Source organism: Histoplasma capsulatum, genomic scaffold, assembly GCF_000149585.1.
Source record: "Histoplasma capsulatum NAm1 scaffold_12 genomic scaffold, whole genome shotgun sequence".
In the NCBI taxonomy this organism is placed as follows: domain Eukaryota; kingdom Fungi; phylum Ascomycota; class Eurotiomycetes; order Onygenales; family Ajellomycetaceae; genus Histoplasma; species Histoplasma mississippiense.
Genome location: NW_001813971.1, coordinates 817,733 through 832,967, shown reverse-complemented (window position 1 = coordinate 832,967; position 15,235 = coordinate 817,733). Strand labels below are relative to the sequence as shown.

Genomic DNA, 15,235 nt, shown 5'->3' with positions numbered 1-15,235 from the left:
TTTGCGAGCCCCATCCCATTGGCTAGCCTTTGGAACTCAGAGTCGAGATCGATGGGGAGGCGATGAACTGCTTCTATCCATAGCATAGCATGATTCTCGTTATACTCGTTGTCATTATGCATGCAATGTTGCAAATCCAGGGGTAAAGCAAATTTCGAGTTTCCCTCAATTCGGCCCACGTAATCAAAAAGAATTTGAACATGACATGCTCCCGCCGTTGCTCAAGTGTTCCCAAGTAGATGTAACTACAGCGTACAGTACATAGAACTTAAAGACCATTCACATGGCTAGGTGGCTTCCACGCTATTCTGAAGGTGAAACGAGGCTGGTCACAATACGGAGTACAATCGATCCCGTTGCAGGGATACGGACTCAAGGGGGAAATCGTAAAATATCGATTAAATTATAAGAGGAGGTGTTATTACTCGCATAAGATCTTTTCAATAACTAATAGTGAAACAATAGGTAGAACTCAGAGGTCTCATCCATCAGAGGACTATACTGCGTAGGTCAGGCATGGCGGGGGAACGGTGGGGTGACATGCCACCCATAGATGTGATAAAATGCCTCTCATGATAGGCGGCATTCACTTGGCATCATGATTTATGATTTATTAAATTTTGCTTGTTTTGTCCTTCCCCAATGCACCAAAGAATTGTATGCATGAGGTTTAAACTACATCGAATAACGGAGATTATGAATAAGAGAGCCCAACTTTCTAAAAAAAGGGTAAAAACACGGTCATTAATATTTGGAATTTTTGGGATTCGTACTCATAAAGACAAAGGAAAACAAAAAGGAAAGGGGATTTGGGAGGGGAAGGTGCTGTTTGTAAGAAAGGCCCATCTAATTAATAGAAAAAGAGAAAATAAATCGTAAAGCCACCTTTCCTTTTTAACTAGGGAGGACACGAAAAAACATAAATGCCAAGGAAAATGGGAGAGGGGAATCCAGGGAATGCAAAGGAGGGTATGGCAGGGAGAATGAAACCAAGTCGCCATATTTCGCCCGCTTTTTCGCCCGCTTTTTCACATGTAATGAGGAAGGGGAGAAAGTAAAACGCCTCCTATTTGCTCATCACCCAGACGGCCATGTATTTGATTATCCCCTCTTTTTGTCGCTCTGGCATTTTTTGTCCGAGGGAGTGTTGGGGCCTAGCCAATTTATTTCTTGGTGGCCTTCTGCGCGGCCTTGGTGACCTTGCCAGTAGTCTTGTCAGACTTGACGACGGACTTGATGACACCGACAGCGACCTGTATGGGTTTAAGGTAATTAGTCAACTGGTTCACATATATGAATAGCGAAGAGTTTAAAAACTTACGGTTTGTCTCATATCACGGACGGCGAAACGTCCAAGAGGGGGATAGTCAGTGAAGGGCTCCACGCACATGGGCTTGGAGGGAACCATCTTGACGATAGCAGCATCACCAGACTTGATGAACTTGGGGTTGTTCTCAACAGACTTTCCAGTACGGCGGTCGATCTTCTCAATAAGCTCAGAGAACTTGCAAGCAATGTGGGCAGTGTGGCAGTCGAGGACTGGGGCATAACCAGCGCCAACCTGGCCGGGGTGGTTAAGGACGATGACCTGGGCATTGAAGGATTCGCAGCCCTTGGGGGGATCATTTTTGGAGTCGCCAGCAACGTTGCCACGGCGGACTTCCTTGACTGAAACGTTCTTGACGTTGAAGCCGACGTTGTCACCAGGGTAACCAGCCTGGAGTTGTTGGTGGTGCATTTCGACGGATTTGACTTCAGTGGTGACGTTGGAGGGAGCGAAAGTCACGACCATACCGGGCTTGATGACACCAGTCTCAACACGTCCGACGGGAACAGTGCCAATACCAGAGATTTTGTAAACATCCTGGAGGGGAAGACGGAGAGGCTTATCGGTAGGACGGGTTGGAGGTTCAATGGCGTCAATGGCATCGAGAAGGGTTTTACCAGAAGACTTGCCAGAGGCAGTCTCCTTGTTCCAGCCCTTGTACCAGGCGCAGTTGGGGGAGGGTTCAATCATGTTGTCACCCTCGAAACCAGAGATTGGCACGAAGGGAACAGCCTTGGGGTTATATCCGACCTTCTTGATGAAGTTGGAAACCTCCTTGATGATTTCGTTGAAACGGGACTCGGACCACTTGGTGGTGTCCATCTTGTTGATGGCAACGATGAGTTGCCTCACACCAAGGGTGAAAGCAAGCAGAGCGTGCTCACGAGTCTGGCCATCCTTGGAGATACCAGCCTCGAACTCACCAGTACCGGCAGCAATGATGAGGATAGCGCAGTCAGCCTGGGAGGTACCAGTGATCATGTTCTTGATGAAGTCACGATGGCCGGGAGCATCTAAGCGGATATGTTAGAGTAGATACTCTGGAAGTTTGAAATCTGCTTAGGAGGGGTAAAAAAAACTCACCAATGACAGTGACACTATACTTTGGGGTCTCGAATTTCCAGAGGGCGATATCGATGGTGATACCACGCTCACGCTCAGACTTCAGTTTGTCAAGGACCCACGCATATTTGAAGGATTTCTTGCCCAACTCTTCGGCTTCCTATAGGTAGACAGTTAGAATATGTTTAGGGAAATTTCAAAGCCTGTTTTCCCGGGGAAATTCTCCCCGAAAATAAAAATATCACAAAGCGCACGAATGAGAATTATGATTGGTTGGAGAAAAATGATGCCAAGTGGAGGGGCAATGCATGGGTCAGTTGCGCTGGATGTATTGTGGCTGCAGACGGGGAACTAGCGAAAACCAAAACAGAGGGGTAACAGAGCCAAAAAAATTTTTGCAAGTAAAATGAAGATAAAAATTCTTCTTTACCTTTTCGAACTTCTCAATGGTACGGCTGTCAATACCACCGCATTTGTAGATCAAATGACCTATCGAGCGTATAGTGGTCAGAAAGGTCTCGCGATACAGCCATAGTGTGTTAGGAGGGGTTGCTTACCAGTGGTGGTAGATTTGCCCGAATCGACGTGGCCGATGACGACGAGGTTAATGTGAGTCTTGTCTTCCTTACTGTGTGATGGGAAAAAACGCCAGAGTTAGTCGAAGAAATTAATCAAGATGGAATAGGTGGATGCTTACCCCATGGTGGCGGGATTTAAATGTGAAAATTGGGAGAGTTTGGGATGGAAAAAAATTCGATATCTTGTAGTTCTTTGGAAGAGACTAGAAGAGACCAGGAGAACGCTCAGATACTACGGCCAAGAATGCGTAGAGGTGCTGGAAAGGTCAGTTAGATAATATGGAAAAGCTATGGAGAGGTAGGATGTTGGAACGGGGAGAGGAAGCGGTGCATGAGGGTTGAGAGGATACGTACTGAAGCAGACGAGCAGAGGAAGAGGGAAAGGGAAAAAATTTTTGTGCGAAGAGAGGGGTTTTTGTATGCTTTCTGGGCGGGGGAAAGTGCAGGAGGCGAGCCTACTAGGCCATTTTTGTACGTCACGTGCTTACTCGCTGTATTTTTGGCGGGGCTCATTCAGGGCCACTACAGTGACCACTTTTTGATAAGTGTCGTTGGTTTTGGAAATTGGGACCAAAAGATAACTGAACTGCCTTTATTGCTGGCTATTAGGGAGACATTGGCTTAAACGTCAATTATAGTAGAGCAATTTTCCATACCCACCATCAGACATGAAATCAGCTAATCTCTCCACTCGAATTATTCAGTCCCAGATGTTCATGTTACAATGCTACAGCTGTTTTGTATTATGGCCAAATTTGGCATATCTTGAATTTTTGATTCGGGGAGTATCGACGTAATAGCAGTACATGTATTTTGTTTTTCAAAAGGTCGAAAGAATCGGAGAGAAACTTGTTTAGATGCTAGTTGTATCAGCCTCTCCGTAAATTAGGCTACCTTGAGCCACAACGACGACCAAACCAGGAGTAAAGTTAGGGTAGTTAGTTCGTTCATAAGGTGACTCGATGAGTTGTCTTTGCCCTAGTTTTCTCTCCATCGAGCCCCGCAGGTTGTGCACTGCAATTTGTTGTCAAGTCAGCATTGGTCTTCCCTTGTTTACGTTTGCAAACATATGTGGATTTCCTTTCCCTTGTAAAGCTCCAAAGTTGGGAGGGGGAGGAGGCAGGGAGGAGGCAGGGAACCGGCAGGAGTCCCGATTTTTTCTAAAGCTTATATCGTACCTTGAAGAACGTAGTCATTGGTTCGTCGGCGCTTCGAATCTGCAATTGGTAAAAATATGCACGGTCGCCATCACAGCCTTCCGCTGGGCATTGCGCTGCAAATAATAATGATGGAGAAAGAGGGTAATCAGCAGTCGTTGTACAGATACAGGGACAGAGCATGACCAAAATAGCAAAGGGGAAATCCTCAAAGCATGGGGCAATCAGGGGAGTAAAATGGAACAGCTCGAAAATTTCCATGGTCATTCAATATATGTATTTAGGTGGTTGGTGACTCACTCCCTTGGCTATCAGCGTTCTTCCACTCATCTTTCCCCCCCAACACATCAGAAACCTCTTTCCGCTTCATCTCCGTCCTCTCGTAGTACGTTCGGTCGAGTATATATTGGTAGGGACAAGTGCGGCATTCGAATCTGTTGACACCTAGTGGGTAGCGAGGGCTGGGATCTGCTCGGGAGATGGTAAGGGCATTGCTACAGTTTGGACAAACTAAAAACACATTTTGCGAATCAAATGGTGGCCTATTTAACGAGAAACTTTGCAGGCCATTCAAAGTATTGGGGTGAAGCTTTGAAAAGACTCACATGTCAAAGGCATTTTTGGCTGGAATTCTCAGACGATTGAATTGATTGAATCAATGACTATCCAGAGATATAGTATATTATAGGTAGCGATACCATTGTCACACCGAGGAATTTCCAAAAATGGATACAGTGTGTGAGCTCATTGCATCGCGCACCGTTGCTCTCCAGATGTGCTGCCGTGGGTCTCGTCCACTATGTCTTATTGGCCGATCTGCGAGCAAAACATTCCCGCGCGACTAATTTGTTCTATCAAATCCCTTGAATTAAGCGCCGCACATCTGCGTGGCTAGCCGGAATATATTTGTTCCTGTAACAATTTGTACAGATCCAGAGGCTTGGCTGATACAAACACTCAACACGACCACAACCTTAATAGCAAGAATAAAGACTGCGACTATACCGAGCCTCTCCTCCATCGCGGCTTTACATTGCAAGGTCAAAATACTTTCGTATTGTTGACTACTACAGCGGAGAAGCATCAGAGCTTAGCGCTTGGTTGGTCGTCCCGCCCCGCATCATCAACTCCAGGCTTCCAGCTTCACCGTTGAGTGTTGATTTGCTTATTTATTCTGTGACAACTCCACATGAGTAAAGTTTGACGCACTCTTATTTTCGTATTCATAGGCGTCTCAAAAATTAGACCAAACTTCGAAACCCCATAGCATACCCCGCAGTCGGGCTGCAATTACCTTCTTTCAGGCGAACTAGAAGCAATAGACACAACACAATGCGCCCGGAGGATGACAAGAGAATAGCGGACGATGAGGTGTGTTGAGTCAATCCATACCTTTCATCCTTTCTTTCAAATGTAGTGAAAATGGCAAATTTCTCACAAAAGTTCTGGTATTTTTAGGGAGCCAGTCCTGCTGAGAGAGTTGCCGCCGCCTGCCGGGAAGATAACACGGATGCCCTAGAAGAAGTCCTTACAGAGATGGAGAGTGGGAAGAAAACAAATGAGGAAATTGCTGCGTTTTTTAACAGCGTTACGGATCCCTTGGGCAATCATGCGCTTCATATCTGTGCTATGCATGGAAGCTGTGAGTGCCATAGCCTCTGTCCATAACTATAGACTCTACGCCCGACTCTCCATTACCTTATATCTAGCGACCCCAACCACCATACGTACACCATGCAATCCCACTTCTAAGAAGGAACAAGGGTGAATAAAGAAAATCTAACAATTTATTTCTATACGCTCAACCACAGACCACGCAGCCGACTTCCTCTTCGATATAGAATTTTTCGAATGCGACCCAAGAACTCGACTCGACAAAGAAACCCCCCTTCACCTCGTCGCGCGCTACGCAAACGACAAGAGCCGTTACAATTCTGTCACAGATGCCATCACAATGGTTAAAATGATGTGCGAAGCCGGCTGCGACCCGCGCGTAACGAATAAAAATGGCGAGACGCCTTCCCGATTACAGGATATGATTCCAGAGGAGCTGCGAAAGGAACTGAGGCAGGCGGAATATCTACTAAATGAGGGGCTGGGGTTACAAGATGATCCTGATAGTGATGGCGATGATGCGCGGGCGGGGAATAGCGCGAGTGATTCTGAGTGAGGACAGATAGTGCTTGGGTGGATGTGAGAGAATGTCCCGTTTATGAGCCTTCTTCTCGTTTTTCTTCCTCGGCTATATTAGATCAATTCAACGTTTCTGATTAAATTCCATTCGCGTATGCGAAAAGCTAAAAGAGAAGAAAGAGGCGAAAAACAGAACGAAAGAAAGCTGGAAGAAGAAATAAGGGGGAAAACTGCCTTTGGGTGCCACATGCATGATTTGCTGTTGTTTAGCGTCTGTTTTCTTGTTGTGTCCGATTTTTTTTTTTTTTTTTTTTTTTTTTTTTTTTTTTTTTTTGCAGTATCCGTCCCTCCATTTACCGTCGAGTTATTTGTTATCCCCCTCTTACCTATTTATCCCGGTATTTAGCCCATGCATTCCCCACCCGGGGCCCTTCTCCCCTTTTAATTCCCATTCTTATACTTACTTGCTCCCCCTCCCCTCCCCCTCTTCCCCCCCTTACGCTGCGAGAAAAGCAAGTTGTCCATATATAGATATATACCCACATATATAAGCAAGAGAGTAAAAGCCCTCGTGGCACAAACACGGATACATATACGCATTTTCCCTGTTACATCCGTATATTTTCTCTTATCTCTTCCAATAAGAGGTTTTTCTTCCCTGCCCAAGGACATTGGGGCAATATCGAGGGATATATATTGCTTCCCGTTATATGGACAAAAAGGCGCTTAGGACTAGCTAGCCCTGAAGGCCTGGTTCGTTTCACTGATTGTTATTTGCCTTATTCCAAGAGCAATTATCTAGTAGAGAGCGGAGAGAGTTAGAACATATAGATTTTAAACCATTTATTTTTTGAAAACTGACATCATACGCTCCAGAAATTGTAAAAAGAAGAAAGAATAAAAGACAACATTGAAATCGTAAATCCTCCCTCACCAACAAAGGGGGGAAATAAAATAAGTAGGGAAGAAATACATGCAATAAGTTTGATTTTATTAAACCAACATATTCGGGAGGAGGATATAAAAAATGAATGACAGACTCGTCATCAAGCATCACTGTCTCCATCACCATAACCATCCTCCTTCCCCAAATGCAACGGTTCCCGAATCCCCAAACTTCTCTTCAACCTCTTCTCAAACGCCTCCACCTCCGAATGTCTCTTACCCGCCGCATCCATGCTGTCACCCCCATCCAGGGACCCTTCACTAAACCCATACACCTCCCGTACCAGCCCAGACACGCCCGCGACACCTACCTCAACCTTTCCCCTAGGCCCAACAAGATACTCCACAACCTCCTCCCCACCATCCATCTCCCGGTTACGCACGATATAACCTTCCTTACATAGGCGCGCCAGCAGCCTATCCGTGCGGTCGATGGGTGTGAAGTTATCAGCGTTGACGCGACGGAGAAGGCGGTCTAGCTTCTGTTCGCGTATGGAGCCGCCGGAGAGCAGGATGGTGGATATTATGAAGGTGTAGATGGCGGTGTAGGTGCTTTCGGTTACGGAGGAGGGCGCTCTTGTTGGCGGGAGGATGGCTGGGGTCCGGTAAGCGGCGGGGAGGATGGTTGTGAGAGTCCAGGTTTTGGTGGTAGTGGCAGGTCGCTCGGTGCGTTGTGCGGCTGGCGGTGCGAGGAATTGGTTAAACGTATTTTCACCACATGCATGTTTAGATATTCCCCTACGTGTGCTGGCAAGCACGGTGAGGGAAGGAATATTACGTTTTTGAAAGCTCAAAGTCAACGGGAGGGGAAAGAACATGAAATAAAACACACACCTCTCCTTTGACTAATCGTCACCTTCTCCCTCAATGGCTGCTCCACCATCTGCATGCCGAATTTCTCCATCAACTCCCTCTGCGCTCCTTCAAAGACTTGCCTGAACTGCCTCGACCCTTGCTCCCCCAGCACTTTGTCTCTGATATCGGTTCGCCGGATGACCTGCCGCGAATACTCGCTCGCCAGTGCGAGTCGTACAAGCTTCTTGACCATTACCTCAATGGCTCTGTGAAGCTGGGTGGAGATCTCCGGCGTCGACCGGTCATCTGTAGAAGCATCTGAATCGGAATCAGAGGCCGGGCGCCGCTGTCGTTTTTGTTGCTGTGTGGGTCGTTGGGAGTGACCGTGCTGGGGATCGAACGATGCCTCAGAGTTCACATTCGACTCATCTTGGTCGTCGGGCTGTTTCAAAAAAAAAAAAAAAAAAAAAAAAAAGAGGAATCGTTGCGTTAGTTCGAACTCTCAGAAAACCTCGTTGAAGGTTCGATTTGACCTGTAAGGGAAGAAGGAAACAATTAGATATGGTAGAAGACGTACGGCGCGACGGCGGTTGCGCACGACGGGCATTCTTTCAATGGAAACTGTAATCTTCCTGCTGGATTTTTGGGGTTACTCAGTTAACTTCGTTATTATTAGGATAAGGTGGTAGCAGGTCTATGGATTCGAATGCAGAAATAAATAAATTGGTCAACTCTTTTGAGTATTTCGTGAAGAGCGACTTTGAATTTATTTATTAAGTAGTCGCGAAAACGCGATAATGACATATTCCGTTTTTCGCATTATTTATACTTAATAGTTTGATCACATGTCTCCCTCCAAGCAACAAGCATCATTGGTCTAGTGGTAGAATTCATCGTTGCCATTCCTTAATGGGATCAAACTCGATGAGGCCCGTGTTCGATTCACGGATGATGCATTAAACAATACTGGTTTTATTTTTTCCCTATCTTAATTTCTTCTCGTTTTCCTAGTCTAGTTTCATGCATATCTTCTACGGATATGAGAGGGGATATGTATGCTCGTAGTTTGCACATTTATGCTCTTTCAACAACCCGATTCTATCTAGAAGCCATCATGCTAAAAAAAAGCCCGTCCCAGCAACGTTCAGACCGTCCGACTCTGGCAGATCTAGGTCGCCTGAGCCAAGCAAGAGATGAGGGCGTGAGAAACTGCAAAATTATCTGTTTGACTGGCGCTCCATGATCGGCTGGCTTGCATCGCGTAGAACGCTCGTGTTTCTTGCATCAGCGCACGAGCCGGACCCGTTAAAAGCCACAAGAGAACCAATGAAACCGCCGCATCTCCATCCTCCATCAAGAGAAAGAGAAAAAAGATGGAGAACACGGAAAAGAAGCTAAGTTAAAAAAAAAAAAAAAAAAAAAGGAGGATTTGACAAATCCCGTTCTTTTAAATACGCCACCAGATGAATGCCGCTGTTTATACTCCGTAGAGAGCTGGCGCATCGCTCCTTTGCTTCCCCTCCTTGAACTCTCATTCTCTTCAAGTCAATATAAGAATCATTTCGCCCTTTCTCAATCGCTCCCCAGGTGGTGTCTCTTCCCTGCCTTGAGCACGGCGTGTCAAGATGAAGAATTGGGGCATGGCCATCAACCGTGTGGTCGCGGACAGCCTCATCGGCCGCCGCTTCAGGCTAGAAAATTCTGGCCATGTAAGCAAGCAAAAAAAGAATTAGATAGAAAGACAGGGCAAGAAGAAGAAGCCTTACAGACTGACCATATAATATTCTTGTTTCACCTAGCGACATGAGCGGAAGGGATCGCGCTTCTTGACTGAAGTCCGCGCCGGCCTCACCACCTTCTTTGCCATGGCCTACATCATTTCTGTATGTATTTTGGGCCCCTCTGTATATATACTAGTAGTACCCATTGTGGCTTTGACAAGAACATCAATAATGCTAACGGGCTGGAAGGTCAATTCCAACATCCTGACTCAATCTGGAGGCACATGCATCTGCAGCGACCAGGAAAACCCAACATGTGCCGGAAACACAGAATACGAGCTGTGTTTGAATGCGCTCAGACGGGACTTCATTACGGGCACTGCAGCGATTGCGGCCCTTTCGTCGTTCTGTATGGGTCTATTTGCCAATATGCCAATCGCTCTGGCTCCTGGAAGTACTGCTCCCTCTTTTCGGAGAAAAAAAATATACGAAATAAAACAAAAGTGGCTAATAAAGCAACTTCGCTTCTAGTGGGCTTGAATGCATATTTCACGTATAACGTTGTTGGATTCCGTGGCACTGGCCCCGTTCCTTATCGCCTTGCGCTTACCGCTGTCTTCATTGAAGGGTTTGTCTTTGTGGGTTTGTCGGTATGCGGTATGCGCCAATGGCTTGCAAGAGCTATTCCACGGTCGATCAAACTCGCCTCGGGTGCTGGTATTGGGCTCTATCTATGTGCGTTGGTTTTGATTTTTCTATCCTATAAAAACTCCCCAAGGCCACGGGCTCTAACGATATCTTTGTTGTTTGATTTTAAAATAGCTCTCATTGGCTTAACGTACAGTGCCGGTATTGGTGCCATCACTGGTGACCAAGCAACACCACTCTCTCTTGCTGGATGTGTGGAGAGCGAGATGATAGATGGCGTTTGTCCCTCCGGAGCCAAAATGCGCAACCCAACGTTTTGGGTTGGTCTTTTCTGTGGTGGTGTCTTCACCTGCCTCCTCCTCATGTACCGCGTCAAGGGCGCTATAATTGCCGGTATCCTCCTCGTGTCCATCATCTCTTGGCCCCGGCCGACAAACGTCACCTTCTTTCCACACAATCCCCAGGGAGACGACTCATTCGATTTCTTCAAAAAGGTCGTCACTTTCCACCCCATCAGGAAGACATTGGCAGCCCAGGACTGGAATCTCGGCAGCGCAGGGGGCCAATTCGGCCTGGCGTTTATAACCTTCCTGTACGTCGACATTCTCGATGCGACAGGCACGTTATATTCCATGGCGCGCTACTGTGGCGCAATTGACGAGAGAACGCAGGACTTCGAAGGATCAGCCGTCGCCTATATGGTGGATGCATTTAGCATCTCCCATTGGTTCCCTCCTCGGCCTGTCCCCCGTGACAGCCTTCGTTGAATCAGGCGCCGGGATTGCCGAAGGAGGCGCCACGGGTATCACCGCTATGGTTACGGGGCTCTGCTTTTTCGTCTCCATCTTCTTCGCGCCTATATTCGCCTCGATCCCGCCGTGGGCGACGGGCTGCACGCTCGTCCTGGTCGGGTCGATGATGACCAAAGTCGCATCAGATATCAACTGGTCGTATATCGGTGATGCGGTGCCCGCTTTTGTTACACTGGCGGTGATGCCCTTTACATACTCGATCGCGTATGGTCTTATTGCGGGGATTATGTCGTATATCCTGCTCAATACGGTGGCCTTCGTCCTCGAGAAGGTCTCGGGCGGCCGCCTCGTCCCGCATAACAAGGACCTGAAAGAGCCGTGGTCGTGGAGGATTCCGGGTGGGATCTTGCCCGGCTGGCTAGTTCGGTTGGCGCATGGGTATGCTTTTCCTTCATTTGATTCCGCATATTTTTGCCTCCTATATATATATGATAACGGCCAAACTAACATTCCCACTTTCACCTCAAAACAGCAAGAAAGATTTCTGGCGCAAAGACGTCTTGGACAGGGACGATCAAGACTACTCATTAGCCACCTCTGCTCAAACCGCAGATGCTGGTGGATACGCCTGCACGGGGGATAAGAGCGCCGTCGCCATTGCCGCTTCAACGAGTGATGGTGGCGATGCGCACAAGGAGAAGTAATGCAGGCTAGATAGAAGAAGCAGCAGGCTGCTTGCTGGTCTTGGGTTGTGATTTGGACGCTTGGGTTTCTTCCAGGGCCCGGTGAAGTAATAAGTTATATATGGATTATTTTGTTGGAAGTGTCTGCGTTTCCAAGGAGAGGATAATCCCGTGATATTCTATCGTGGTGTTTCTTGTTTGGAGTTTCACTATCCTCTCCAGACCACCGACCAGCATATGTATGTATGTATATAGGGAAGTTAAATATTTTAATACTGTATATACGTTTTCGTTATTTTACCTTCTGGTATGTTTAGGAGACGTTTTCATTACAGGCACATTTCCCAACATTTTACCCTCCAAAATAAAAAAAAAATTAAGAAAGGCAAGACTTCATTGAAGTATGTCATTGAAAGTAGCATGATAGGGCAGGAGAGCAGAGCATCGCATGATGACGCAACGAATATATAATCAGTGAGTAGATATCAAAGAGACTTACTTCCCAGTCAATTTCCTTTTTTTTTTTTTTTTTGGGGGGGGGGGGGGGGAATGATTAAAAGGAGAGAAAGAAAATAATATAGAATATAGAAGATTAAAAAGTTGAAATATCAGCAAGAAAAAATGAAAGAAATGAAAGAAAAAGAGGAGGTGCAAAAAAAAAGGGATAACTACTGTGTAGATGAGAAGGGGAAATCAGGAAAAAAAAAGGTTGTTACTGAGCCAACTATTCAATTTAATGAAACCTAGACAGACTGGTTGCATGCAAGACATGTACAGCCTGGTACCGGCCTGGAGGCTACTAGGAGTTCATAGAAGAATATAAAAGAAACCAAGAAATGAATAAGAGAGAGGGATAGAAAACAAACTAAACTGTTATACTAACCTAAATAATCCTGCCTGGCATCCATGAATTATGAGGGAGAAAAATAATACAAGAAAACCCAACACAAATGAGGAAAGGTGAATGTGAGAGTAAATGGAAAGAACACGAATACACACAAAAAATGAAACATAATTAGCTAGCAGGGAGCCTCGAAATAATTTGAGCAAAGGAAGAAGAGAAGAGAAACAATTGGCGCACCTGAAAGGGCAATGAAGGATCGTGATTTAATAAGAAAAAAAGTAAAAAATAAATGAAAGGAGAAGACATAGAAAACAACCCACGAAACAGTCATCGGAATAAACAATGAATACAAAATCGGAGACATGGAAAAATGGACAAAAAGAACATTCAAGAGGCTTCCACCAATTCCAATAATTGTACGCCTAACATCGCTGCACATCTACCAAATCGGATTTCCTTCCAAGTAATTCCCCTCCACACATCCCATCGACCTGCCACGCATGTATACTGTTGCGGTCATAGCAGATGTACAGCCATATTCTCAAGACGAAGACTCCCCTGCTGTCGTCACCGCCTTTTTCTTCGGTTGGGGCGGTCTTCTCAGGCTTTTGACTCGGCTGATGAAGCCACTGCTACCACTAGCTGTCTGTGCAGGAGCCTTTGCGTCCTCTCCGCCGCCGATACTGGACTTTCGTTCTTCTGTAACTCTCTTTTCGCCTAGAATATCCTTTGGGCTACTAATTGATCGTTGTCTGGTCCGGGGAAGGAGGCTATCAGTCATGTCATCTGAAAGTTGGATCTTGGCACCTTTTTTATCGTATGCATCATCATAATCCTGTTGTTGGAAGAATGGGTTCCTATCGTTATGTCGCTTGGAGCCGGAAGTTCGAGGAGGGCTTGCCTGAGTATGTTGATTGTTGGAATCAGCAGTAGAATCTGGTGAAGTAACCCGTGGGACTCTATCTCTATTGTTAATTCCGCGGATCTTTTGTGCGAGACTCTTCTTGCGCTGTAATCCTCCATTTTGTAAATTTTGAGCTTCATTCTCATTTTCACGCCGCTGGATGGCAGCGCGACTCGCGGGAGCGCCTTCCAGAAATGTACTAGTTCCCAAACCCATACTTTCAGCCCCATGAATCGGTTCCAGTTTTGCTGTTGGGTCGAATGCTGTGCTTTGGCCTATCTTGCTGCTAGTCAAACTACCAGTGCTTGCATAATCCGCATACCCCTCAGCCCCTCGCCCATGGAAGAGATTGAGATCGATATTGCTGTTATTAGGGCCAGCCCCGCCCAAAGCCATGTTTCTCGAATCCTTCGCGAAAGCTTGCATTGGGGCCGCCCGCGATCCTTTACGATTGCGGTGGGGGTTGCATGCATCGAACGGTCCATCATGGTGGAAGACTTAACAAAGTAAATTGGAACATTAGTGAGAGATTAAAAGAAAATAGAAGGTAAAGCAAAAAGTATTTGTAAAGAGGGCAATTGATCCCTTACGGCCTGTCCCATATATGCTGGTAACATCCAACTTATCAATAACGTCGAGCCTATGGCCGTTTGTTCGCCTGCTGCGAGATTTGCTGTCCTTGTGTTTAGCATCACGTTCTCGATGTCTCCTTTCTCGCCTTCGTTTTTCCTCCTCAGGGTCGAGTGATTTTGACGGTCTGTCCATTATGGAAGAGTCTGAGTTCCGGCGGGGTCGACGTTGACTGCGGGATTTTGAAGACTCTTTGGGATCTGCGAAGACGTTTCCAGTTGGACCCCGCCTATTTCCCTTGCTGCGTGACTGTGATTCTTCTCCGGATAGTTTCCGAGCTGGGCGGCGGGAAGAGGTTTTATCATCAGAGAGAGTGTGTCCAGAGGGAGGAACATTTTCCGGTCGTGGGGGTGGTCGTCTTCCGTTTGAATTCGACGGCTTATCGGCTGGCTTGTCAAGAGAGAGGTCTTCCTACAAAAAAAAAAAAAAAAAAAAAATAGGCCCTGCATTAGTATGTACGGCACAGAAAACTGAGCTGGTAATGCTTGACACTTCGAGTTTGTTGAGAGGCCATGGCACATACAAATAATTCTGCAACGTGTCCGGTCGACGGAGGATCCGCTGATGGAAGCTTTTCGGGTGACATATTCCCAGTTGAAGCAAGGAGTGAAGCCTGAGATTCTGAGTCGTCGAGGAATGGGTTTCTTGACACTGGGCGCTGTTGTCTCAGGGGAGGGCCTGTCGTGGAAGCGAACGATGACGAAGAGGCACGATTTCTAAAGGGATTATTGGAGCCCAAATTGACAGTCAATCCCGGTGAGGGTTGCCGGTCTGAGAAGGAGAATGACGAAACGAAAATTATCAAGATCTTAGATGGATAGCATGGCAGGTTGGGGAATTCAAAATTGCCCCGGATGGGTGGTGTACGGGTAGCTGGCAGGCAGTCTGAAACCACTAGTGGATCGCACTTGGCCCAAGAGGAGGTAGTTATTAGGGAGAAGAATGGATGGATGGACAAGAGATAGGCTTAATGGTATTAAGAGTGGATTGAAAATGAAAAAATTTCTTGGGGCTGTTGTTGTTGGTGGTTGTTGGTGGTTGTTGGTGGTTGTATAT

At 46.5% G+C, this 15,235-nt stretch overlaps 6 protein-coding genes and 1 non-coding gene across 7 annotated transcripts; 3 read left to right on the top strand and 4 right to left on the bottom strand.

Annotated features, from left to right (window-relative positions):
- Positions 1–1,163: 1,163 nt before the first annotated feature.
- On the bottom strand, positions 1,164–3,091 carry HCAG_08798 (translation elongation factor 1-alpha; the record flags this gene model as incomplete). The annotated part of the gene is made up of 6 exons (XM_001536426.1): positions 1,164–1,253; positions 1,322–2,340; positions 2,411–2,549; positions 2,820–2,878; positions 2,947–3,017; positions 3,087–3,091. The coding sequence occupies 6 exons, from the start codon at positions 3,089–3,091 to the stop codon at positions 1,164–1,166; spliced, it is 1,383 nt and encodes a 460-aa protein (XP_001536476.1).
- A 729-nt stretch (positions 3,092–3,820) lies between these two features.
- Positions 3,821–4,742, bottom strand: HCAG_08797 (conserved hypothetical protein; the record flags this gene model as incomplete). Its single annotated transcript, XM_001536425.1, has 4 exons — positions 3,821–3,981; positions 4,146–4,184; positions 4,425–4,634; positions 4,730–4,742. 4 exons carry the CDS (start codon positions 4,740–4,742, stop codon positions 3,821–3,823), a joined length of 423 nt encoding a protein of 140 aa, XP_001536475.1.
- A 714-nt stretch (positions 4,743–5,456) lies between these two features.
- Positions 5,457–6,294, top strand: HCAG_08796 (predicted protein; the record flags this gene model as incomplete). Its single annotated transcript, XM_001536424.1, has 3 exons — positions 5,457–5,495; positions 5,583–5,766; positions 5,936–6,294. 3 exons carry the CDS (start codon positions 5,457–5,459, stop codon positions 6,292–6,294), a joined length of 582 nt encoding a protein of 193 aa, XP_001536474.1.
- Positions 6,295–7,303: 1,009 nt separating this feature from the next.
- On the bottom strand, positions 7,304–8,604 carry HCAG_08795 (predicted protein; the record flags this gene model as incomplete). Its single annotated transcript, XM_001536423.1, has 4 exons — positions 7,304–7,881; positions 8,037–8,303; positions 8,509–8,530; positions 8,575–8,604. The coding sequence occupies 4 exons, from the start codon at positions 8,602–8,604 to the stop codon at positions 7,304–7,306; spliced, it is 897 nt and encodes a 298-aa protein (XP_001536473.1).
- A 259-nt stretch (positions 8,605–8,863) lies between these two features.
- On the top strand, positions 8,864–8,953 carry HCAG_09422. Its single transcript has one exon. It is a non-coding gene; the product is annotated as a tRNA-Gly (tRNA).
- A 669-nt stretch (positions 8,954–9,622) lies between these two features.
- On the top strand, positions 9,623–11,822 carry HCAG_08794 (hypothetical protein; the record flags this gene model as incomplete). Its single annotated transcript, XM_001536422.1, has 7 exons — positions 9,623–9,706; positions 9,797–9,880; positions 9,968–10,172; positions 10,250–10,453; positions 10,541–10,958; positions 11,038–11,556; positions 11,651–11,822. The coding sequence occupies 7 exons, from the start codon at positions 9,623–9,625 to the stop codon at positions 11,820–11,822; spliced, it is 1,686 nt and encodes a 561-aa protein (XP_001536472.1).
- A 1,364-nt stretch (positions 11,823–13,186) lies between these two features.
- Positions 13,187–14,765, bottom strand: HCAG_08793 (predicted protein; the record flags this gene model as incomplete). The annotated part of the gene is made up of 3 exons (XM_001536421.1): positions 13,187–14,046; positions 14,140–14,590; positions 14,703–14,765. 3 exons carry the CDS (start codon positions 14,763–14,765, stop codon positions 13,187–13,189), a joined length of 1,374 nt encoding a protein of 457 aa, XP_001536471.1.
- Between the last annotated feature and the right edge of the window lie 470 nt (positions 14,766–15,235).